At 41.0% G+C, this 26,162-nt stretch overlaps 1 protein-coding gene across 3 annotated transcripts in view; it reads right to left on the bottom strand.

Moving 5' to 3' along the window:
- dgkg (diacylglycerol kinase, gamma) overlaps positions 1-18,674 on the bottom strand; it is a 99,339-nt gene extending 80,665 nt beyond the window's left edge. For all 3 annotated transcript variants that reach the window (XM_019254631.2, XM_019254632.2, XM_019254630.2), the window contains exons 1-2: positions 18,349-18,674; positions 3,290-3,773 (exon numbers count right to left, since the gene is read on the bottom strand). In XM_019254631.2, the coding sequence (XP_019110176.1) occupies positions 3,290-3,356 (67 nt within the window). In that variant the 5' untranslated portion in view covers positions 3,357-3,773; positions 18,349-18,674. The remainder of the gene's footprint in view (positions 1-3,289; positions 3,774-18,348) is intronic.
- Positions 18,675-26,162: the final 7,488 nt, after the last annotated feature.

Here is a 26,162-nt window from a genome sequence, read left to right on the forward strand (position 1 = left end):
GAGACCTTCCCAGCCTGCCGGGGCCTTCACAGAGTGCACATTTGTCATGTTTCCATTATACTCCTATCTCTACTGCAACCTGACTCATAAAGCAAAAACCCTGCTCGACCACAGCGACAGCAACACGAACGGGGTGAGGATTAACCTGGATTACTATTCTGTTCTCTGCTGTGCGGGGTCACATGGCGAGCAACCACTGGAAGCTGCGCAACGCCACTTCTTGCTCGTCTCTACACTACGTTGTGTCAACACTCTCAAGCTAGCATGCAGCCTGACAACAGTTACCACCAATTTACCTGATCCTGATTCTCATTAAAGCTTAACGCAGATCATAAAGAATTCGACCATAAAAACCTACGACAGGGCAGATGAACTTCTCAGCAGAAGTTCAGTAGATCTTATGCAGAAGTAGGAAAACTTCCTCCCCTAATTCAAATGTTTGCAGTGCAGTGACTGATGGGGAAATGATGGGGGTTCTGTTAGCCAGATGAAGCAGAGATGAAATGAAAAGGACTGTTAGCAGCACAGTGTGAAGTGAAGGTAGACTTCCTTCACATGCAACATAAAAGCATGCATCATCAGCATACATGCATACAGTATAGATCTAGAGCCTACATGTCAGGACTCCAGACTAACTTTTTTTACTAGGAGCACAGTGGCCCCCAACTTAAAATTTTAGGGGCGCAAGCAGATAATTTAGGGGCACACACTTTATATCGACTTGTAAATATTCACATTTCCTCTAATTTGCACTGTATTACTGATAAATACTTTGACAATAAATGCAGAAACTCACATTTACATTATGTTTCAGACTGGAGCAGAAGTTTGTCAGCAACAAAAAAATATTTAATAATGTAACATACTGTTTTGTCTTAGCCAAGTTTTCCTGTATGTGAAGTATGGTGTCCCTCCAGAGTTACCGTAGGGCTAGGGTTGGCAGAGCTCTGCCGTAAGGCGTGTTCTCGTGCTGGTTAGAGAGTGAGTGGTTGGCGCTGATGTTACCTCAACTCCTGTCCGTTTGTTGCTTTCTTAGCTGCATCCAGTTAAACGCACCCAGGAAACTCGGTTATAATCACACAAAAAAAAAAAAAAAAATCGGCAAATTTACTGGTCGCACATGTGCGAATAGATGAAAAATTGAATCGCACTGTCTCAAATTTAATGGGCAAAATGTGACCATTTAGGGGCAGCCTGGAGCCCTGCACGTGTTTGCCCACACATAGGTTTAACAAAGCTTAGACACCGACTTCCTCTATCTTAGTGGTTTGAATCTTCTGTCAGTGACCTCCCGGTCAATCAGTCAATCTGACATAATGATTACATTACATTACATTACATTGCATTTAGCAGACGCTTTTATCCAAAGCGACTTACAGAATGATCTGATGTGATTCCACTTTCTAAATGAAATACTGATTTATGCATAATTGTGTAATTCCTCAACAGAATAGCTTGCATGAGCGAGTCATACTCTCTTCATCATCCATGCTGACAGGCAGAATCCACCAGGAACAAGAAGACAGATGCTCTTTTGACTAACAAATGTGTTTGCTAGCGAGGGAAGAGATAGCCACAAGTCCCAGAGTGAACAAATGTCATTAACAGACTGACATTCTGCCTACACACAGGAAATGACAGAGTGTGTAAGTTAAGTGAGTTTCAGTAACTCTAGAAAATGATTAAATAATCTCCTTCACTTTAAATCAGTCCATTCAAGACTTCTAGGACAAACGCAACATGCTCATTATCATATAAGCAACAAAGAAGACAACACAGATCAGCTAACATCAGTACATAGACAATATATTTACTGTGTTGTAGGGGTGGGCGATATATCGAATATACTCGATATATCACGGCTTGTTCTCCGTGAGATGTATGAAATGACTATATCGCGACCATCGAGTACTTGTCACGTAAATGTTTTAAGCCGTCAGCATTTAATTCTCAGGAGTTTTACCTGTGTCACTCCTGGTGCTGCTCACAGCACGCAGCACACTGCCCCGCCCACCCAGAAAAATCCCCTGTGCGCATGCGTACTTTTTGTAACAGGTGAGGGGAGACAAGGCCCACTCCGGAGGCGTACGCGCCGCGTAACAGCTGGCCGGCTCGCTACGCTGCCAAGATGCGCCCGGTGTGAGTTCACGCAGGGCAGAGGACGCAGCTAAAACGCGGCGCAGCCGTTACTAATCTAATAGAGGGGTCTACTTGAATCATCATACTGATGTTATTTTTTGCATCAAAGGGTTGAATTTAACATTCATAGTGATTTACAGGAGAAATAAAAATATCGAGATATATATCGTGTATAGCTTAAAAATATCAAGATATTGGTTATAGGCTATATCGTGCAGCCCTACTGTGTTGTTGAAGTTATTAGGGACATTCACTTCATATTACTGGTCACATTTGTGGCTTGTGGGTCTGCACACCAACCTAAAGTCCAGTCATGCACTCTTTTGAATTTGATTTGCATAAAGTCTTCTGCACGCTATACCATGAATACAATGAACATCAGCTACACACACACAAGGGCTGTACAATATGACTGTATATATCATGTGACATGGAAAACATAAATCATTTTTATATTATGCTCTATTGTTCATTTCATTCTTTCACTCTATGGTACTACAGCAACGTCTCTATGGTACTACACCAACATCCACGGCAGGTGATTGCTAAATTTCCTGTCCCTCCACTACATCACATTTTCTTTGTCACTACAGTGTTGAGGCAAATAACGTCATGTAAAATGTTCAGCTTTGTGCAAATGAGTTTTTTACCTCAGCGGTCACGAAAAGTGAATTCCATGTAAAACTCAAAAATATGCTTATGAATCTCTGTGTTGCTTGTATTTCATGTGGAAAAAATGTTTCCTAAAAGTCAGAATTTGTTCTCAGACTTTTGAGAATAAAACATATTTTTCACACGGCCCTAATCTGGAGAAGGAAGCACCTAAACGAAGGGCTCCTTCTGTCGCATGGATGTGTATGAAAAGTCTGACAGTGTGGTCCACTATATTCACTGAATCAACAGAAAATGTGCCATATTGTGAATGTATTGTTGTGTGAGATTTTGGTCATATCACACAGCCCTGACACACACCCACACAGTATTTGCTCAGACTCACACACACAGAAACTCATCATATATGCCACAATCTCTCCCTCTCTCTCTCTCTCTCTCACACACACACACACACACACAGACACACACACACACACACACACAAAAGAACACACACAAATGTGGCACCCCCAGATTTACACATCTATGTACTCACATTCACTGTATTGTTGCAGCTGTGCAAACTCAGCTGGGCTCAGACATACCCAGCTCCCGTCTCCCATACTGCCTGAAGCCGGGGAAGTGGCTCTGTGTCTGGGAGTGTGTCGGTACACGAGTGCCGCTGTGGGGATTGATGGTTATCCTTGGGTCAGGTTGTGTAATAAGACTGAGCTGAAGAGGTTTTGGAATGTCATCGCTGCCTCTTTAGAACAAGCACCTTGTGAGCTGAGGTCTAAACAACTGAGGCCACAGGAGAAATGCCGAAAGCAGAAAACTGAGGATGATGGTCAACTGAGAAGTGTTCGGCTGAAGCTGGGGCTCGTCGCTTTCACACACTGAATATTGCAGAGCTGCTGCGAATATTGGTATTATCACTTTGAATGGCAAAATATAAAAACAAAGGATGTATGGGGACTGTCTGCACTCATCATGGACAAGGTTTCTTCAGCAGGTCTGCAACAAAAAACATCTTCTCTGACCTGGAGAGAGAGAGAGAGAGAGAGAGAGAGAGAGAACATAAATTAAGGTGATCATCAACATTCTCTGAACTGTATATAAAATATAAAAACCTGAGTGAGGTGGTTGCAGAGGGAAGAGGCAGCAGAGATGACAGAAAATGATGAATGAAGAGATTTAGAGCAGAGATGGGAGGTGGAGAATGACGGATGTGAAGGAGGAGGAGCAGCCTGGGAATCAGCTGGCTGAAATAAACAGCGCTTGGACCAGCTTCATCAACGGACTGAATTTATAGTTTTAGGCTAGTGCACTTTAGTTTTATTGTCAGTGTCAAAACACATTTCATTTCCACAGCTGGTTGAGACACAGCGAAACAACACTGATCAAAGTAAGTAAAAACTAGAGTGATGTATTAAGTACAGAGAGAGCTGAAACAGCACTTTAATACAAACACATCTGACCTGTTTTAATTTCAGAATATGTCACTTCCTGTGGTGGTGTTACAGTCATCATCACTGACGCTACTCTCATGGGAAATTGGCTGTTAGTTATAGAACAAGAAATGTCAATTAGACCCAAACAGATCTTTTTTTTTTTTTTTTACGTTACAGTTAAGTCCTAGTCTAATTTAGCCTTACCATGACAGAGGTTGGCCTAACCTGAACCAACACAAAAATGAGCGCCCCAGACACTGTGGAGTCAAACTGCACTGTGCACTGTGAAGCACTGATTGAGAGTAACACTGGACACGTTTCTGAAAAGACAAGATGGTGTCCAGTTTTTTGAGTGAAAGTTTTCACTGCGGTTCTTCTCACAAATAAAATTCAGCAGAGATCAGAGAAAACTAAATTCAAAAAATATCTCTTTGATACCCATAGCCTGACCACTCTCAGGCATTCTGGCCTCTCATTTTAGTCTTTCTATAACCAATCTTCAATAGACGCTCAGGGCTGCAGAGCACATGGACAAACAGTGTTTATATATATAAATGTATATATAGAAATATATTATATATATTATATATAGATATATAATATTTAAGATAATATAGATCATCTATATATATATTGAATACAACAACAGAAAAAAAAAAACATCAGTGTAAAGCAGCTTCATTCTAATTCTTCTTCATTGGTGGAATGTTAGAATAGAATAGAATAGAATAGAATAGAATAGAATAGAATAGAATAGAATAGAAACTGTATTCTTAATCTTTAGTTGCGTTTTTTTTGCATGCATTTTACCTGAAATACAAACAGAGCAGGTGGCATTTGACAATGCTGCAGCTGAAATGCAGTGCCCACATTCAAATGAACGGAAAAACCTGCATTTTGGCTGAAGTGCTGGATTTGGCCTGAATCCGGCCTCACTCTTAAAACAGCTGAAGCATTTAAGTCCTCATACCCAAATGACAGAAAAGTTCATTTTCAGTCATTACCCTCAAAACTGCCCAAATGTATGTTAATCTGGTGTCAGCACAATGACATCAGCGCTTTTCAAAATGTTATTGTCTGTTGTGTCAGGTCAGGAAATATGCAGGCAGGCACAAATGCACACGTTGTGTTGCGAAAATTAAAACATATAAATCCATTAAGTGCAGAACAGAGTTTTGTTTGTTCAAATGAAATTGTTCGCTTAATACAAAATAATGTATGTTCTTGCAAATGAGACATATAATCTCATAAATTTCATGCAGTACGTCCTTCTCATGACACATTTGTTGCAGCGGCGGAAATGGCATCAGTGTAATTAATAACATTACTAATGGCTGCATCCAGTTTGCTTTGTGGAGTTGTGGGCCATGGCTTTCGCTGAGAAACAGAGCTGTCATTAATGTTATGGCTTCCATCTGTGCTCTTCTGCAATGAAAATGTCTCCATTGTAAAAGTGTAAAATAAAAAGCATCAATCTGGAGTCACAGTGCTGCAGTGGTTAGCACAGAACGTTCCTGGTTTGAACCCTGGTGAGATCCGGGTCAAGGAGTTTGCATGTTCTCTTCGTGTCTGTGTGAGTTCTCTCCGGCTTCCCACAGTCCAAAGACACGTACTTAACAGGTTAATTGGTGACTCTGAATTGCCGTTGGGTGTGAATGTGAGTGTGAATAGTTGTTTGTCTCTATGTGTCAGCCCTGTGATGAGCAGGTGACTTGTCCAGGGTGTACCCTGCATCTCACCCAAAGTCAGCTGGGATGCATTTGGTGTAAATATATTTACAATGTTTGGCTCTTTGGATTTACTGCTGCAGGTACTGAGGAGAAATTCTAAAATATCTACAAAAATACAAAAAAAAATACAGCTAAAAAATAAAGCTGTATTGTAACTCAATCTAAGAATAAAATACAAACTGAAAAGACTTCAATCATCTTGATAACAGAGTCAGTCTATTTTTAAGTACTGCCCATCATTCTGCCAGTGTGTTGTGTGAGAGCAGATCATCATGATTTGACTGTGGTCACATTCACTGAAAACATTTTGCATACAACATATATCAAATAGAAGAGGGTCAAAACATGAAGGCCACACTGAGATGAACCCATATGATGCAACAAATCTCATAAGATCATCTTTCTAGAGGACCAGTGGGGGTATACCCCCTGGGCATACCCCCCCCCCACTCCGTTCCAAGCATTAAGGAAAAAATTACGGTGGGCACAAAACATGAAAAAACAGAAGTGTTTGCAGCTGTCTGACTGACTTCCCTGTCCTGTCCGGCCTGTGGCTCTGCTGTCACCAGCAGTTGGTTTCTGTTGAGCATTTGTTTTTTATAGTTCTTCCACCCACCATGTGTCAGAACTGTGACCAAAACATTATGGTTTGTGACTCTGTTATTGTATCTTTTAACTTCCTGGCTACTCCCAAAGTGGTAATGTGTCATGTTGTGCAGATTGACATGTGCTCAACCTCACGTCTGCATTTGTGCAAATACCTGAGCAGCTTTATAGCACATATGACATGAAGGATTGTCAGAGCTACAACAAAATGACATTTATTCCAAGTTAGCCAATAAAGAAAAACACTGCAGGTTCAGTGATCACTTGTGGCCTCTGCAAATAATGTTAACAAGTTCTATGTCATACTGATTTTTTAGTATCAGTGACAACACCAAGTAAGCTGGCAGAGGAAGATTTTTGCTTGTTTTGTAAAGTCACAGTATTTTGCAAATTCATCTTCTTAATCTAAACTAATCTGCGGTGGATGTGGTGAGGTCACATGACCTCCGCATAAATGTAATAATCTATGTCATCTCAAGCCATTTAGTCTCTATTGCCTTTATGCACATTACATTGTGCATATATTGTAATTTTCACTGAGGGTCAAACAGAAAAAGATGTCAGGTGATGTAGTATTAGGAGCGACAAAGTCTAATATACAGTACTCGAGTTGAGGGGGGGTGGGGGGGGGGAAATGGTCAAAATCATCCCTCTTCTAAAATGGTCATCCCTTCTTCCATCCCTTATGGCATTTTATCAATGCATGTGAAAATTACTTATATTTAACACTGGAAATAGAATTACCGTTCGACATTTAGGGGGGCTTTATGATAATCAGTCTATTACCTATGTCAGCGGTTTTCAAAGTGTGAGGTGCGCCTCCCTTGGGGGGCGCCAGAGGACTTCAGGGGAGGCGCGGCTGGGGAAAAAATAAAAATATATCTTACAAAGATATGTGTCTCATCACTGTGCGATGAAAACTCGGTGAGCTAGCCCACAAAGAGTAGCAAAAAAAATCCACAAAATGACACAGTATGTCTTATCTTTGCTGTTTTGTGTCAAAAGTTCTATTTCAGCGAAGAAACGCTGCTAATGTCTCTGCTAATGTCTCTGCTAATGTCTCTGCTATGTCTCTGCTAATGTCTCTGCTAATGTCTCTGCTATGTCTCTGCTTTAGTTTGAATCAGTCAATCAATCACTCCTGGTTGTTACATAAAGACAAAGAGGCTTTGACAGTGAAGTGAGACCTCTTGCTGCGATATACTACCTTTGGGTTTACTTCATTCTGGATCGTCATTGGTGGGTCAAAGGTGAATGTGGGCGGTACTAATAGATTCTCCTGACTCTGATTGGTCGACAGGTGACAGGTGTCAATCATCCACACTCTGTGTTGTTTTAGCCTTGGCAGCACCGCTAGCTGCTACCTGCTGCTTCATATTCTTTAATACCGCTTGTTTCAAACATCGCGTCGTCTTAAAACTCGAAGTCTTCTTTCCTCCTCCTTAAATTGTGTTTTTTTAAGTGAAGATTTTTAACAAAAATGTGTTTAAATGTATTTAAATGTGTTTAAAAACACACAAAGATGTTAAAAACATACACAAAGTTGTGTTTAAAAAAATATTTGAGCACATTCACAAATAAAGATATTTAAAATGTTTTTACAAATATGTTTAAAAAAGATGTGAATGACATGATGTCCATAGTTAAGTGGTTATTGTTTCTTTCCGATAAATAGTATTGTCGTGTGCAGGCCATGCAACTGAGAATGCAAGCTATGAATCAGATGGGATTTAGGATTTGCCATGTCTAGCAAGTCACCCTAAAATTGACTAGAATGCAGGAAATTGCATCTAAGAAATATAATATTTTCAGGGGGAGGACCCCAGACCCCCCTGCTGGAAAATATGTCACATAAATGAAAATTTTCACCATCCCCCCTGGTTTCATTTTACAACTCGACTACTGCTAATATATATAGCAGCATCAAAGTTCTTTGTTCAAGTAAAATACCAGACAGCCAAAGCTCTCTTTGTTTATTCACGGGTTATAGCAAAGCACAGGGGGGTGGGGGGTGGTTGTCTGACCTGTGTTATTATCATAATTATATTTATTACAATGAGATTTATAATATCTTAAAGAATAAAAGATGTTGTTGTTTGAAGTTAACTATTACTTCACTTACGTGACTACATAACCACATTGTTTTGTCGCCTGAATCTAACCAAACTTCACAACTTTAACCACATGATTATTGTTACCATGGCGATGAAGGTCACATGACTTGTCATGTCCTTTCCTGCATGTCCAAAATTCATCACACGTGCACCTCTAACAGGTTCAAAGGCATCAACACGTTCTTTTAGTGGCTGTTTATGATGCTGTGATGAGATCACACTGATACATTTAACCCAGCTGTGTTGTGACTGTATTAAATTACTTTTGCATATCTTTTATTGGTATATTAGAACTTATTTGAATCACAATCATTAAATTCTTCATTTTTTATCCAACACTGCTCTCACTGTTTTAAAAAAATGCGCACAGCTATGCAGTGAGCTAAACAGACGTCCAGTGGGCTGATTGCCAGCAGTCCATTTATTCCCGCTGAAAGCATACATCATTAAACCCTAAAAAGGCTCGGCCTGAGAAGGATTTCCCAACATCAAAGTCACAGAAGATTCTGCACATAAAATCAAATTCTGGGCTGATCTTTATCCTAAATTTAGCAAGCTCTCAAAGTGAAGCAGAGTTCTTACTTTCCCACTTAACATGGTTCCCTCTCCTATCAGCTGATCTCTTCTCCTGGGTTATGTGGAAGGTGGCAGGTACTAATGGTGCACAGGTTCAGTGATGTTTCAGAGCACAGGGAACAAATGGGGGATGTATATGTATATACTGTGAGCGTGTGACAGAGACAGAGAGCGTATGGGGCCTCCCCTCTGTGCAGAGAGGGATTCTGTTTTGCTCACGAGGTTGCCCGGCAACTATGACGTCACTGGAGTGCACGACAAAGAGCAGCACCACGGCAGAGAGAGACTGAGAGACGCAGGGAGGAAGGGGGAGAGGGAGAGCGCTGCAGATGCTGTGAGCAGATGTAATGACAAGTTATGAATCATTTGTGTCTGCGTCTCCTCAATATGTCTGTCTGTTTTTAACACAAACCACTTTTCTTTTTTTTCAACCATAGAATAAGAGTTCACTCTCTCAAAACAGTAGTTAGCTCAAGGTCAATCCCATTCTCACTCTTGTATGTTAAACATATGGCAGTAATGCAAACAGCTAGCCTCACTCAGTCCAAAGATACCACACCTCAGACAGGCTGCATTTATTTGTTTTAAAGGTGGAAAAAGATGCCGGAAACATGAAAACATGATAGAAATATGCAATTTACGTTTGCTTTATGTTAATTTGAGGAACATTACAGTCTGCTCACAACTTCACACAGATCTGCTGCCCACCATTTTCATCTGTTCAGCAGAGTGGAAGCTTCCGTGGACGTTTTTAGTCTTCTTTATTTAAAATTGTGTTTGCACAAGGGCTCATCCACACATTTCTTCATGTGGAGCCTCAAACCAACAGCAAAGATGCTGGACACTCCCCTGAATTCACGTATGTATGTGTGACTGTTTCAGGATATTTTGAGAATGCATCTAAAAACTGGTGGACGGAAAATGTATGAATCATCACCAGCAGTGTAATATACAGTAATGGGCCCTAGTACAAGATATTATGATCGGCCCTGGCCATTGTAAATTGTATCATTGTATGATCTAATAGAGGCCTGACACTGGACAACACTAATTTACATGTTACCCAGATATGACATGGAGTCGCCTTTTACAGGGCGTTACTCCATGTATTTCTAAGGTGGCATTTTCAATCACTCAGAAGGTCCACTGACACATTATTGATGGTTCTCTCTATGGGCTCGAGCGCTAACATAACGTCTGTATTTACAGTCCTGACCATCACATCTAACTCTCTGCCACAGTGTAAGCAAGTTTAAATATAAATTTAAATACAAGGTTCCTCTTAAGTGTCTCTCCATCTTTAACTCTTCCTCAATAATGTATGGGAGGAAATAGACCTGACCAAAGGACACCCATTGTATGAGGCATCTTCAAATGTGCTGCCTCAGTGCTGTGGTTTGTTTGGCGTCAGTGACTCACAGAGCCTCTTGGCGTTACCAAACAGAAGACAAAGAGAAAAAAAAGAAGGGGTTATTAACACCCCACGGTACATTATGTTCATCAATGCTCCACCTCTTTCATTTGAAAGCTTAAAGAATCAGTGGCAAGCAGACATAATGTTTTGTGACAAAAAATGACAAGACATTTAAAAACGACGGTCAAATGATGAGACAAGTCCCGATGACTACACCCCAGAGGAATCTTAAACTCAGTGAGACTGAACAATTGATTACCGTTCTGTCCAACACATCATTCTACTGCTGTTGTGTTTGCACATTCACCACCAAGAGGTGTTCTAAGACATAAAGCATGTGGAGAGAGCAGCACTGCCAAATTTGGATACTGATGATGATTACAGTGATAACACTGAAGAGGAGGGCCGCCGAACACAAACTGGAGCTCTGACAAAACAACAGAGGAAGATATGGTGACAAAAGTGAAGGGCTGGTCCAGACTCAGAGTCGGGCTTAAAGTTGGCAGTACACTTTAGTATAAAACTGGGAGCTAAATGTCACGCAGGACGCTTCTAACTGACATACCCCTGTAGAGTGTTTAGCAGGATGCTGTGGGCTAGGCAGGCCCTCGCTACAGGAAGAGTGTGTGGAAGCCCTGATAGCAGCTCGACACAGATACACTCTCGCCAGAAAAGTGTTTTCACTCACTGTGGACACGTCTGCTGCAGGAAGCCATAGGCCATAAGCCATTAAATGGATACCAACGGCAGCTTTTCTGTGTCAAACATCAGTCATTTTCAGCACTGCGATAATCTTCATGATCCATGCACTTGCTAAATATAGAGCCTCCCGCTATAACTGGGTCAGTAGCTTACTGAAAAACTCAGTTTGCACCTGCATTCTGTGGTGGGTCCTACTAAAACGATGTAGCGCTTCTTGTGCAAGTGCAGAAAAAAAGACTACAAACTGTTAACCCAGATCTGCACGGACACAAGAGCTCAGCTGCACGTTTCACTCGAATAAAGGCCTTTAGGCTGTAATCACACATGTGAAACCGATCTTCAATGTCAATGTTTATAATGTGGAGACACAGTTAACCAGATTCGTGCCCCTGACAGAGAGCACTGTTGTTTCGTAGCCTCACGCTTCCACCTGGCAGGCAGCAAAAAGGAGGTGAAAAATGGCACGCTAAAGGCTGGGTCAACTGAAATTTAGTGCAGTCAGAAAGCGAACAGAAATTTCACAAAGGACTCGAGTACACTAATTATCTTTATATATTATATTCATATTATTAAAATCAAGATGACACAGTCAAAGCTCACTCTCTCAAAGACCTAGACTCAGTGAGAGCAGAGCGGCGTGTTTGTTCAGCATGGCATCTCAGGCCCTGCATTTTATCTGCTTTATCACGTCAGCTGAACATTCAGTTCAGTGAAACACACATGCAGCATTCTTACTTGTAATACATCAAGTGCAGTATGCGATTTGGCTGGGTGTCTCTAACTCTAACAGCGTTTGCACACCTGCAGCAGCGGCTCGTGTCTGTTGGGTTGGATTAGCATTTTCCTGTGTGTAGGTGTGTTTTTGTGCGAGCCTGAAATCCACAGTTTTTGCCATCATCATCATTTCCTGCGTATTCATAGCTTCCCACAAAAGAAGGAAATCAAACAACTCGAGTGTGCGTGGGTTGAGGTTTTAATTCTTTCACCCTCCGAGACAAAACGAGGACCAATTCTTCATTATTAGTCACTGAAGCACTTGAATCACTTCAATCACCTGGTTCCTATGGCAGGTTTCCTCTGCCGTGTTCACAACAATTAGCACTTGTAATGGATCATTAGGCTCTTTATAGCAGTCTAAGACACATTACTTAATGTGTACAATACAGAACAATAAAGAAAAGCTGTTACAGTATGATATGACAAGATATCATTTTGAATGGACATAACACCATGGCCCATGTGAAGCCATGAGCACTGAACCCACACACTGTGATTTACCTCACCTGTGATATGAGTTAGGGGTTACTCTAACCCAAAATCTGAATGATGAACGGAGTGGCACTTTAAAATGTTGCTGTTCAAAATGCAATTCAACTCAAAATGATATAGTGCCAAATCATAACAGCAGTTATCTAGAAGCAGGTCTAGACCATACTCGTTATATCTATATATATCTATATCTATTTATATCTTTATACAGAGACAACATTTCCCATCATGAACAAGCACTTGGTGACAGTGGCAAGGAAAAACTTTTAAACAGGCAGAAACCTCAAGCATAAGAACTGCAACAACAGTATTGGAACAAGTACACAACATAAAATAATCAATTAAAGGGAACATGTCTTTTTGTTCATATTTCTTGCTCTTGTACACATTGTGTATACAACATTTACACACAGTGGGTTTATATTCTTGAGCAAAGTAACCAGGAGTTACAGATTGTGCATAAAATGCTCAAAAAGTCAAGCAAAGATCCCTCAAACACTCAAACACTGGCTGATTTCCCAGTGGGACAGCTCCCTGAGCTCTCGTGGATCAAAGTCTGTGAGTGGAACCGGGCTCATCTTATATAATTCCCAATGAATAGTAACACTGTTGAACCTTTAAAGGTTCTATTTATATCATTAGGAAAAGTATGTTTTAAAACCTAAAATGGCTGTTCATTAGGCACAGAAGGATCAGGCCTGGTATTAGGACACTCAGTCATTTCAGCAAGGGCCCTCAAAACAACATATGTTTATGTCCAAGTGATGAAGCTCTCTGCATCACGGGAGCACAGGATGAAATCAGGTGGGAGGAGGCTGGAGTGGATAGATGGGTCAACAAAATATTGGACTTCAATGTGGGAGAGTGCTGTTCACTTCCAACTGGAAGTCAGTGTTCTTTTACTTTAAGAATAACCACATTAAAGGTCTCATCAGAACTTCAACCCCAATCTTTTACTAAACCTAAACAAAACTCAACCATAGTGCTGACACATGGTAACAGAACAAAGTATGGATTGTGCCATGTGTAATGAGAGAAAATCATCAGCTTGTGTTTAATATTTTATTAATGTGGATATGTGCATTTCTTTTAAATAATTAAATAAAAATAATAATAAATAATAAATAATTAACATGCAGGTGGTTCAGAGCCTTGACTCTCCTGTCTATGTCCACCTCGGTGGGTAAAGTATCAATATCAAGGCTGTCCTACATGAAATCAGCATAATTCAGGTTAATGGCCATCTGTCACTGACATGTGGGCATCAGTCTGACTGTTCAGAGATCACAGAACCCGTCGTCTATCTTTGAATCAAAACTGAAAACATTATTTATCCAAAGCTCTCCTCCTTCTGTCTATCCTACATACACGATGAAACAAAACATCTTTTCAATGATCAATACGAAATGCTGACTGTAGACAGAAAAGAATGTACATATTCATACATCATCATCTTTTATTTCATCATCATTTATCTAATTGCTAATTGTGTTGTATTTTACATATTGTCGTGTTTCTTATATTTCAGTGTCTTCCCCTTAACTTGTTCTTAAAATCTATATTTTGTGTGTGTTTATGAACTGAACCAATGAAACTTCTTGCTGACAAAGAAGTGCCTGGTGCATTCAGTTAGTCAGTGGTAGTGCATGACTGTAGAGTACGCACCGTCCCCCGGGCCAACAGGAATTAGCAGCGACAATGACAACAATACAGAGAACTGGCCTTTTTAAATGAAGAGCTTTTTGTTAACCACTCCTCAAAAAGGAGAACTGTTTTCCATTCCGGATAGAGTTTCCTTCTGTTTGAGGTTTTTTAGTGTGTGTGTGTGTGTGTGTGTGCGTGTGTGTGTGTGTGTGGTGGTGGTGGGGAGGGGGGGGGTCAGCGCATGCCAAAGACACAGTTGAAGACAAATTGAGTAGCTAATAGTGTTTCACAGAATCGACTGCACAGGGGCACGGTTAACCTTAGGGGCTGCAGACAGAGCTACATCTTTACCCATAAAAGGAGCACTGTTAATCCCCTGTCAAGACTTGACAAGACACACATACGATACGCAGAATCACACACACACACACACACACACACACTATTCCCTCTTCTTGTCCAAGACCATCTTCGCCTCTCGCCCCTGTTATCAGAACTCACTGTTTCCACTTAATCTTTTTTTTTAAATCCTCTCCGGTCGTACTTTCCAGCTCCACAGAATGAATCATCAGCTCTGTTTTCACAGCTTGCAGCGGAGACTAGTATGATGAACGTCAGATCTTCCTCAGTATCGTTAGTCATCGCATGAAGTTCTACCAGACTATTTGCCTATAGCAGGTGTACACTGTCATGGTTACGAAGATGGGGGGAAGGAATGATGTGTGTGATGTGCTGGGGATCCAGTGGAGCAGACTGGGCTTGGAAATGGCACTGCAGCTGACACTCAAACTATCTAAGGAACATTGTGGATTGATCTGCGATTAGCTCTGCTGCAGGCAAGGCTCACATAGGGCCACGGCTTTCTGTTCTCTAACCTACTGGGGATGTAGCCTCACAAATACCAGGAGTATTTATGGAAGGCATGGGTGTCATGGCAACTGGGGGATTGTGTGTAAAACGCAGAGGGGAATGGAAAGTCCAATCTATCCACAACTGATGCCCTGTATTTAAAGGGGAATATCACCCAAACTGAAATAATAGATTTACATGCTCGTTCTCTGGTCTATGATGATTTGATGTGAAATGAAATGAACTGTTTTCCAGAGCTTGAATCCACAGACTCAAAACTTTGTATCTGCATACATTGAAGCCTTAAATTACATGTCTTAATCTAAACACCCAGCAATTAACTGGAACACAATAAATACTCTTCATTTTACAAGCTGTCTCCCTCACTGAAAAGTTCATTACCAGTGTGTATCTGCTGGGGCTTTCACAATTACACATCACAGCATGTAAGTTGCATCTTCAAGTTAAAATCCTGCTTGTGAGCGCAGAGAAATGTTCATCCATTAGAGGATAAATGTGAAAATAACTGCACAGACATCCAAGTGACAAAATGATAAGCAAAACATGTTTTTGAGTGGCAGGGTGCTTTAAATGAACTTTTGAGGGGTCATAAGTATTATATTATAAATCACATGAAGGTCTACAAGTAGCTGTGGATATTATTGAGATTTTATCAAACATCTATTTGAGTTCTTCCCAGTTTTGATTCTACTCATATGTTAGCAAAGCATAAATAAATAATATTAAAATAGCTTACAGTTCTTACAGTGTTTTCACTACCATATGTCATCTTTCACCAATCAGCCAACAGTTACCAAACATGACGCAAACATAAAGGCCTTGAAAACATCCTGAAAATCAGTCCACCTTCAATCGTGACCTCATGTTGCACTTGCAAAAGCTCCAGCCAATATAACCATCACAAATATTCAGACTTTACATTCCAGTGAAAGCAAATAATGTGACTGCAGGCCTGTTATTATGAGACAAACAAGAGTGCTGCAGTGTGTCTGCACCATTCGATTAGGCAGGTTAGGCCTCATTTAAGAGTTTCACTATCGCTTTTGTTCACTAAGTGCTTTCCTGCCACAGAATAAACAAATTCCCAACAAGTGGAAAGTGTTGTGTTAAGTTTACTTCAGAAATGGACTGAGCAGAGTTATTTAGAAAGACTAGATGTTATCATGAAAACAAATGTCCTCCTCTGACTGACTGTTTTCAGATGACAGGCGAGTGTGTGGGGAGCATTAGCATGTCACATTACTGGTTAATGCCTTGGTTGTGTGTGTTGTTGTTCCCATGTATTAACTTCAAAAGTGATGATATGTCAACCATGTGTGCACAACTTGTTTCCGCTGCCCCCCAGTGGCCAAAAAAAATCTGTCGTTGCAGGTTAAATCTAAATTCAAATGCACATTAAGACAAACTCCACGTCAACTCCAACTTCAGCGCATTGCTTGTTCAGATATAAGGCATAAAACTAGGCCGACTGTTTATAATCTGCTCATCATTAGCTGCCTGTCTGTGGAATTTTTAGCCTTTCACTGGGTTTTTACTCTGGAAGTACAATTTATCATATCAACAACTGTCAGTCACCTGTGCTGCAGTGCCAAAAGCTACTGATTCAGTCAGTGACAATAACAACTAAAAAGCATCGGGTCAGCCGAGGTATTAAATATTTATGTACAAACTAGCTTTGAGTGATTTACAGTGTTTTAATTTAAACATTGTTTTAAATGTTTGTCTAAAGGTCTTGCTTTGAAAAACAGGTGTTGCTGTAGAGGAGGGGTGGTGGTGGTGTCTTCTATCCGGGTCACTACGGAAATGAAAGGAATCAATTTGAGTGGGTCTGTGCATGCTCTCGTCCTAATCACGCAGATCCATGTTCAGACAGGCGATTGTTCACCTCTTAATCCATGTGATGAATTACTGTCTGATGGCACAGGGATCATCATCAGGAAGCTTTCACCACCATCTTCACAGACCCACTGACCCACCAGCTGGCCTCTCGCAGAGACATGATGTCAACATGAATAACACACTTTGAACACACATGGCAGTATACATATAGCTCACACGCTGGTGCTTATATTCTTTCTTGGGACTGAGGACGTGAGCTGCATATGAGAGTGCTGCTAAACGATCCTCCTCCCTTCACCCTCTATCCATCCTCTGTATTTACTCTCCTCCTTATTCAGTTGCTGCCTCTCTCCTTTCCTCTGTTGATCCCTCTTCTCCTGATTCTCCCTCAGCTCTGACTCGCTGCTGTGCTCTCGCAGACGAGGATCCCTAATGTTTATCACCAACCAAGTGGATGCTGTCAAGGAATAAATAACCATTGCATTTGGTGATTGCTTGATGAGATGTAATTAGGCGTGCCGGCTGCAGATTAATCACGAGAAGTCAGCCGTCTCATGTTAAAGCACCGCTCTCAAGGAGGCAGCCTAGGATTAGAAGGGAGTGACATTAACATATACTCAAAAACCAATAGAGTTTAATTAGAGACTAAAATATAAAGTCATAGTGGGAGAATTATAGCTCATAATAATTATCTCAGCCTTTCTGTATCTTACCTCTCCCTGTCAGAACTAAGGACAGCACAAGATTAAGATAATATGAGTAAATACAAACACATTTTTAGATACATACACTTTTAATGGAATATATCTTGTATTAAAATGAGTCATTACTGATTATGTGAAATGTTCTTGCATTGTCCTTCAGCTCGCAACTCCCGAACAAAGGTCACCCTATTGGTGAAACATGTCCGAGTATATTTTCAGTTCAATACATCCGTCATTCATCACAAAAAGCCTCTCCATGCTGTGACCTGACCCTGAGAGCTGCTGCCGCTGGATTCTAACCACAGTTACAGACATGATGTTGTGTTGATTTGTTCTGGTTCCCGAGGCACAATGAGTCTGAGACATTTTGTTTTTAATCCATCTCCACCCAAACACACACACACACACATCCACTGCTGTTCGAACCTCCACAACTACAAGAGTTCAACCTCAACACAAAGCCTGATCAGCATCTCTGCCTCACACACACAGAGCATTAAAAATAAAGAAGTTGGAGTGAGGAATTGTTGTGCACACAAGCAAAAACAAAACTGGGCCAGAAAAGGAAATTCAACAAGAGACAAGGAGGGAGGTGTGACAAAGTGCTGAAGAGACAGAGAGGACAAGACAGAGGAAAAGCAGCGTGATCATCGACATGAACGGAAGAGGAGTAATCACAGAGAAAGTCTCCCCTACCTCTGGCCATCACAGCTCCAGCCACAGTCCATGTAACATCCCTGTTCAGTGGTTTAGTGAAGCCCCAGCTATTCAGACAAGTCGGCCAGCTGGCTCCAGGATGCGGCGGGGCTGGACCGTAGTGTCTACAGTGTGTAGCAGGCGAGTCGTCCTCTGCTCTCCCGCTCTCCTCACACCAACACGCGGCTACATGCAGCACGACAACAGAGGTACTGGAGCCTCGACAGGGACAGCGGCAACATCCCTCCCATCCACCCTGAATTAATTAAGCCTTTCTTCTCCCTCTCTTTTCTATCTTCTCTCTCTCTCTCAGCCTGTCTGATTCTCATGTGCGCATGGTTAATGCCCTCTCTCTCTCTCTCTCTCTCTCTGTTCAGTTTCCTCTCTCCCTCTCTCTCTCTCTCTCTCTCTCTCTGTTCAGTTTCCTCTCTCGCTCTCTTCCCTCTTTCTCTCTCGCTGATCAACAACTGCGAATCATTCTTTTTCCTTCCTTTTTTCGACTTCATATTTTCTTATTCTGTCTGTTAGGTGTTAGCAGTTAACTGGCTCATGACAGATGATTAATAAATGTTGTTTGTTTTTTAAATAATTTTAAACTCTGTCTTTAGAAACCTTACAGCCATCATTTTGAGAGCCACCAGAGCTGCACTGTAGATTTTACCGTGAAAAAGTAAAAGGCGGCATGAAATATGACTGTATAGGGTAAAACAAAACCTGTACAAAGGAATTTGTACAGAATAAAGTGGTATTTTATATTAGAAAATGTTAATTATACAGTAAAACACTAATATTTAATGGCATATTTTACTGTCTTTTACCGTCATTGTTTGGCAGTTTTTTATTGTGATATCTACAGACATTTTAAAATATTAAATGTCTTCCTCCTTCTGACTGACTGTTTTCAGCAAATGACAGGCGAGTGTGTGAGGAATAAGGAAGACCAGTGGGCATTAGCGTCACATTACTGGTTAATGACTTGGTTGTGTGTGTTGTTCTTCCCACATATTAACTTAAAAAGTGAGGATATGTCAATCATGTGTGCACAATTTGTTTCTGCTGCCCCCCAGTGGCCCAAAAAATCTTCTTTTGCAGGTTAAATCTAAATTCAAATGCACATTAAGAAGCAAACTCCATGTCATGCGTCTTAAATATTAACAAAGTTCATTTTAAAATATGGAATAAAATGCCAACCTTAAACGTGAAATTATATATTTATACCATATTTATTATGGTAATATTCTGGCAGCTGCCAGATTTTTTTGTTGGCTCAAGCACTATATAGATTCTATAAGAAAACCCTTGTAACAATAACATTCACATTAACACATTCAAGAAATGTACTTAAGTTAGGTCACATTATGCAAGTCACGTTGACATTACTGTGGCAAAAAGTCATGTGATACAGCAGCACTGTGCTCTGAAACCCATTATTTTTAATGGTTTGTGCTGTGTTGTGTTTTTTTGCTACGTCAAGCAATGTGCAGTGCACAGCATAACACACTGCCAATGCACTTGCACCCAAAGCTCAACCAGGTTAAACTCTGGATGTGGGGTGTGTGGGGTGAGCCCAGCGATGAGCCCACCAAAAATCACATTGTGTCTGTGCAGACACACTTTGTTGCTCTATACACTACGTCACCTGAAGCTGTCTAATGCAGATGCTTAACCCTGTGTCTATATGAGATGCTGAGGGTCATCACAAAACATGCATATGTGAGGAAGAGAACAGGCTGGATGTATGTTGTTGTATTCGTGAGCAGGCTGAGGCCCTTGACCACAAGGGTCATTGTAGTCAGGGGGCTCAGCCTGCTCACGAATAGAAACATCTACTGTACACTGTCTATCTTACAATAGTTACACCAATCAATCTAAATGATGTCAAATCTAGTGCAGTCCATATCACAGCCCTGACATGCTATCTATATGAAAACTATAGTTTTATGTTTGCTACCAAGGTCATACTTTAATGTGGTGTTGTACAGGACTACATTATATTGAGGTGTTGCTTAAAAACTTGGCCTTTTCTTTTTATCTCAGACGCTTGTAGAAATTCAAGCTATCTACTCAAATACTCAAATACTCTACACCATTGAGAGCGAACATTACTGTCTGGTATGGTTGAGCTGAACTTTCAGTAGCTGGTACTCTATCATGCCTGAAAGACATCTATATCAGATGCTGGAAAAACAAAGTTAAGATAATTTTTATTTATCCCAACCACCAGGATGTCAGCATTTCTTCTTGCTGCGCTCATGAGGAAGGGTTTGGATACACCTGACCAGCACTGAGAGGCCCATGAAGAGTCCATCCCAGAGGTGGGATCCTAAATGAGGAAACTTTGCTAACAGTCAAACATCAAGCAAGGTCAACAACACAAGACATAGCAGCCAGATATTACTTACTAGTCCAACAGCAAGAAGCCCAGATCGGCGTCAGATTACATTGATCGCTTGCCCAGCTCCAGTTCTAGCATGACACCGTCTCTGCTCCCGTTCAGCATGCCCTACTGGGACAAAACATTTCTCCATAAAATATGATCCAGTTTCACCAAAATCAGTGAAGTAGTTGGTGGTGTGTGCAGAGTGGGAATAACAGAGGCATTACAAGTTCTGTGTAGCATCAAAATAGTATTGAAGCTGTCACTCGAACCCAGAAAAGTTATATAATGTTGCTTTAAGTTCTAAGACAATTCATTTCTGACCACGCCATGGAAACAGGAAAATATGGCAGAGCATGTCAAAGCCTGAGGGAAAACTAGTGCAAGAGAACATAAAACTGCACTGTGCTCCCTCAGACTGCCTCCTCTGTTAGATCTCTTCTTACTGTATAGTTCTCACCATTACCATTACATTATCTCTCTGTGTGCCTCTTTTTCTCCCCCTCACACCCACACACACAGAGTACATCCTGCACAGTATGTCACAGAGCTCTAAAGGTGTCACTGCAATGTGTCGGCCTGTTGTTGTGCTGCCGGCTATTTCTGTAGTGAAGTCACTGATGAATAAAGCCAGTAGCAGCCATCTATCTGTCCACTTTGGTTTTCTTAAAGCTCCCCCTTACAGCACACACACACACACACACACACACACACACACACACACACAAACACACATACATGTACATAGATGTACATGTAACAGTTTTTGCTTTCTCTTTCACACACATGTGGCGTGTTGCCTCATTTCACTAAATCCTGCATTGCTTCCTGCTGCTGTACATGTGAGCTAAAAGAGGCTGATCCCCAGAGAAACAAGAAGAGCATGCTTTATTTTCTCCCCTCTCCCCCTCCTCTCGTTCTCACATTTCCATCTTCCTGTTGCCTGGATGTTACACTGAGCTGTCGTTAATTTTAGTGAATAAAAGTTCTTCAGTTCATTTGTAACTTTCTCTGTCTGATATCAACAGCAGTCAAACAAAGCAGCATAGAGGGGGGGTTGTCAAAAAAAGAAGCCATGAACAGAGGTTGTACTGTAAAACCACAACCCAAAGATGGGGACAGTTATAACGATGGGAACTCTGTGGAGGCACAAGAGAAAAAACCTACAGGGCACGAGCTAATCTAAAAAAGGGAAACTGGCTCTCCTGCTGCCTTGGTTCTCCTAAGTAGCCCAGAGGAATGTGATTGTGTTGGAGGAGAAAAACACCATTTGCTCCAAGTTTCTAACACTTCCCGAAGTATGTCTGACATTCACTGATAACTTTCAAGCACTATTCTGTATTTTTTTTTCAAGGCAGTCAGAGGAGGGAACACGGTCTGTTGAATGTCAGAGATGATGATGTAATTGTAAAGGCAAAAGGTCACGTGGTGGGGATAAAGTCATATTCCACTAATTGAAACTTGAATATCAGCAACAATAAAGAAAAGGGGCCACAGATGGCCCACAGCTTAAACTGAGAAGCAGACAAACAGGCACAAAAGCACAATTTTGCCTCTTTTGTGACAAAAAGCAGATTACAGATTAAAGCCATTATATAGCTGCTCAGGTCTTGATTTTGTTTTGTGCCAAAACCCTGTCTCTTTACATATAAATTAATTTGCCACTAATTGTTATGGTGTAATGGGCAAACTAATTTTAACCTGATTACATCAGATGTTTTTTCCCACAGAACCATCTGGGAAGTGGTCATTGGAAACTGTTTGGAATAAGGTCGGCCACTTTTAAAAAACACTTATCAGGTGATTGGATGAACCATCTGTCTATCACCACTCTTCACTGTTGTTCTTTGCTTTTCTTTCAATGAAATGTTTTTCAATGTTTTCTCATCTCGCAGGTTCTCGTGAATCGTGGCTATGCCTAGATCGGTGATTGTGGTTGTGCCTGCTGCTGTGGTCCTGCTTGACATCTACTACAAATACTATTATTGAGTGTTCCTGAAAGAGCACACTATATACTATTCACAGCACTTATTATTATTCTTACGCCCTTTTTTTGGCATGCTACTTCTCCCGAAGTTTTTTATGGGGGCGATGGGGCCAGAGTTAGGCACACTCAGAATTTCTTCGGAAATCTTTCTAGTTATTACTACTACTATTACTTTTACTAGCATCCCTCTTGACTAGTGCTCACCAGGAAAATGTACAGTGGGTTTTTAGAGCTTTTTCAATGGAAATCACTGTTTGTTGTAGTGGAATTAGCAATTTTATAGGAGCAGTGAAAGTGAACCAAAACAGTAACACATTGATGTATTTCCAAAATGTCTTAAACAAAGACCACACCCCCTATTATATATATGATAGAAACTAAGAAGAAGCAAAAGGGGTCCCCTTTAACCAAGTGCTATGAGTTCCTAATTATAGGCACATAACTATAATGATTATCCTGCTTTATTTTCTGAGATAATGTAGGGAAAACAAATTGGGTATGTTAGTGACATCATGTTTCTCTCAAATATATTTGCTGTTCCAACTGAAGACCATACTTGTTTGTGCAGGTATCTGGTGCAAGTATGTTATCAGAATATTATTGCGACAGCAGACCCTAATCACCTCTGTGAAATGAGAAAAAGAACAAGAAACCTCCTCTATAGTTTCCCCGATTGACTGTTTTTTCCATTAACAAGTGTGTGGGCGTGTCATGTGGGCTTGGACACAGGTGGCTTTTAACCGTCCAAGTGATGAAATGAGAGGACACCAGTCTAGTTTCATCACAGGGAGAAACAGCAGTTGCAACATCAAATGTGTTATACACTGCGAACACGGTGCAACTTCAAGGATGGTTTGTGAGTAGATGAGAAGATGTGACGCACAGATTGAAGGTTTGAAGGTCACAATTCAGTCAGTTTCATGTGACACCTGCTACAAGGGGGGAAGAAACTGCAGAGGATGCATCTATAGCTACAAACTCTGGTTCTTTATTTCACCTCTGGAGACCCTCTGTACCTATAGTGGTTGAGTTAGAAAGCGCTCCACATGCCTCTGCACTGCAGCCTGTTTCACTTCCTCTAAACTTCACATTTTCTTGTTGATACGTTACAACCACCATCATCATCATCATTTCACCATCAGTATTGTGTCGTAGACAATTATATACATGGAAACAACTCACCACCATGTATACAACGTTGACTACACACCGCCCACACAGGCAGTGTTTCACACACATACACACAATAGGAATCAATATGACTACTGCAAAACAGGAAGTGGGAGGTAGTAATAAATGGACAAAAGACAGATGCAGTGGCTTGAAGAGTGCAAGGCAGCTGCGTGAGCTGTATACAAGAACAAGACAACACAACAGATCTTCCATTCCATTGGTTCAGCATGTTCAGCTGTTTTTCACCCAGTAACATGACAGATTTTTTCATCCTAGATTGCTCATGGAAAATAATAGCAACAGTAGTCATTCAATTCCCCTGTCTGTCCAGCCTACTCATCTGAGCTCCATTCATCTGCATCCACACCTCACCCACAATGGATGAATCAAAGAGTTCACAAAAATCAGTCAGGGACACTCTCCAGAGCCATCAGTAACATTTGTGCACATTTCATAATGGAGCGCAGTCACAGCTGGTAAGTGGCTGACAACTCAATTACTGAAGAGTAGGTTGCTTTTTTGTGTGGTGGCCTTGACATCAGGCATTTGATTCCTCCATCAGCTGGCAGTCATTTTTGATGTCATACACATGGATGATCATTTAATAGCCCTCAGACAATGTGAGTTCATCTAAAAGCATCCAGCTTTCAGGATTTTTGCACAATAGTTACGGAAGAGGCAACCATCTGTAACTATTGAGTTGAGAGTTAAACACTGGACTAAAAATAAAAGTCTTTCAGTCTTACAAAAAGTGCAGTTTAACACTGCAGGTCCCAGAATTCTGAGTGCAGAATTCTTTGAGCTGTTTGAGCAACTGTGGCACAGACGAGAGCAGCCCATCCATCCCTTGTGTCATGCCCCCACCACTTCTTTGGTGAAAGAAGACCCTAAAGATTGACTCTGATCTGGAGAATATAAAGTAGACATCCATGTATAAGTAAACAAACACATATAGTCTTTAAGAGCATAATGCATGGTGGGTGTGAGAGAAAGAGGGTCGAATAATTCCTACCACCTTCCACTGAATGTAAATACAAATATTGGATGCCTGTTGCAGAATGCAGATCCAAGAAATGGGTTTTTCATTTCACTACATCTTAAGCATTAGAGCCTAAAGGGTCTTAACAGGAACAATGTTTATGACAACATGAGGTGTCCAGCTCTTCTCCACCCTTTTACTCTCTGGTGGTTGAACAGCTATAATGTATGCAGACAATCCAGATACATCACACCCAGCCAATAATGGGATTTATATCTGGAATATTGAGCAGCCTGGATTCCTCTGGGGAGAAGAGGCATTAGAATGACTGCTCTAAACCCCCTGTGTGTTCACAGTACAATATCTGTTTTTTGATACAAAGAAATCTATTGCATTGATGAAAAGCCATTACTGACTCTGTGTTCTTAACTTAAACAGTTTGCCAATATTGCTCAAAAACACAACAACAGCCTTTTGAGCATCTTGACATGAATTCAACATTAGCAGAGTTGAGCACAATTTCCCTTTTAAAATGCATTCTAGGGTACATTTTCCTATTCATTCAACTCAACAGTTAATCCTATGCACAGGTTTGAAAGTAAATCTCTGAGAATCAATGTACTGATTGACTTCACCTTACGTAGGATGTGACATTTGCTAGGCTGATTATATCATGACGTATTACTTCAGCAGCTGCTTCGCTGCTCCAAACTGGAGTGAGATGTAGCGTAACTGTTGATGTGAACTTTATCTGGTATGTAGGTCAGTATGCAGAATGATAGCTTATGTGTCTTGCCTGGTACTTCAGCAGGAAGGGAGCAGCAAAGACAGACATCTTTATATATTTATTGACTTGAGGCACCAGTAACCATGCAACTTTACCACTAGACGCCACTAAATCGTGCATACTGGAACTTGAATGTAAAATTTATATTACTTTGGTGCAAGCCTTCTGCAGAGATTTGTAAATGGATTCTGCTGATGTGTATTGAGAATATGTGTCTATGTAATCAGATTTGATCAGCAGGTGTAGTGGGGTTGGGGCGGCTGTGGCTCACAGGCAGAGCGGGTTCGATCCCCAGCTCCTGCAGTATGCATGTCGAAATGTCCTTGGGCAAGACACTGAACCCTGTGCCATCGGTGTGTGAATGTATATGAATGGTTAGATCCGCAAACTGATGAGCAGTTGGCACCTTGCATGGTAGCCAATACCATCAGTGTGTGAATGGGGTGAATGAGATATGTAGTGTAGAGCGCTTTGAGTGGTCGGAAGACTAGAAAGGCGCTATATAAGTACA

This window comes from Larimichthys crocea, chromosome XVIII, assembly GCF_000972845.2.
Source record: "Larimichthys crocea isolate SSNF chromosome XVIII, L_crocea_2.0, whole genome shotgun sequence".
NCBI classification, from domain to species: domain Eukaryota; kingdom Metazoa; phylum Chordata; class Actinopteri; family Sciaenidae; genus Larimichthys; species Larimichthys crocea.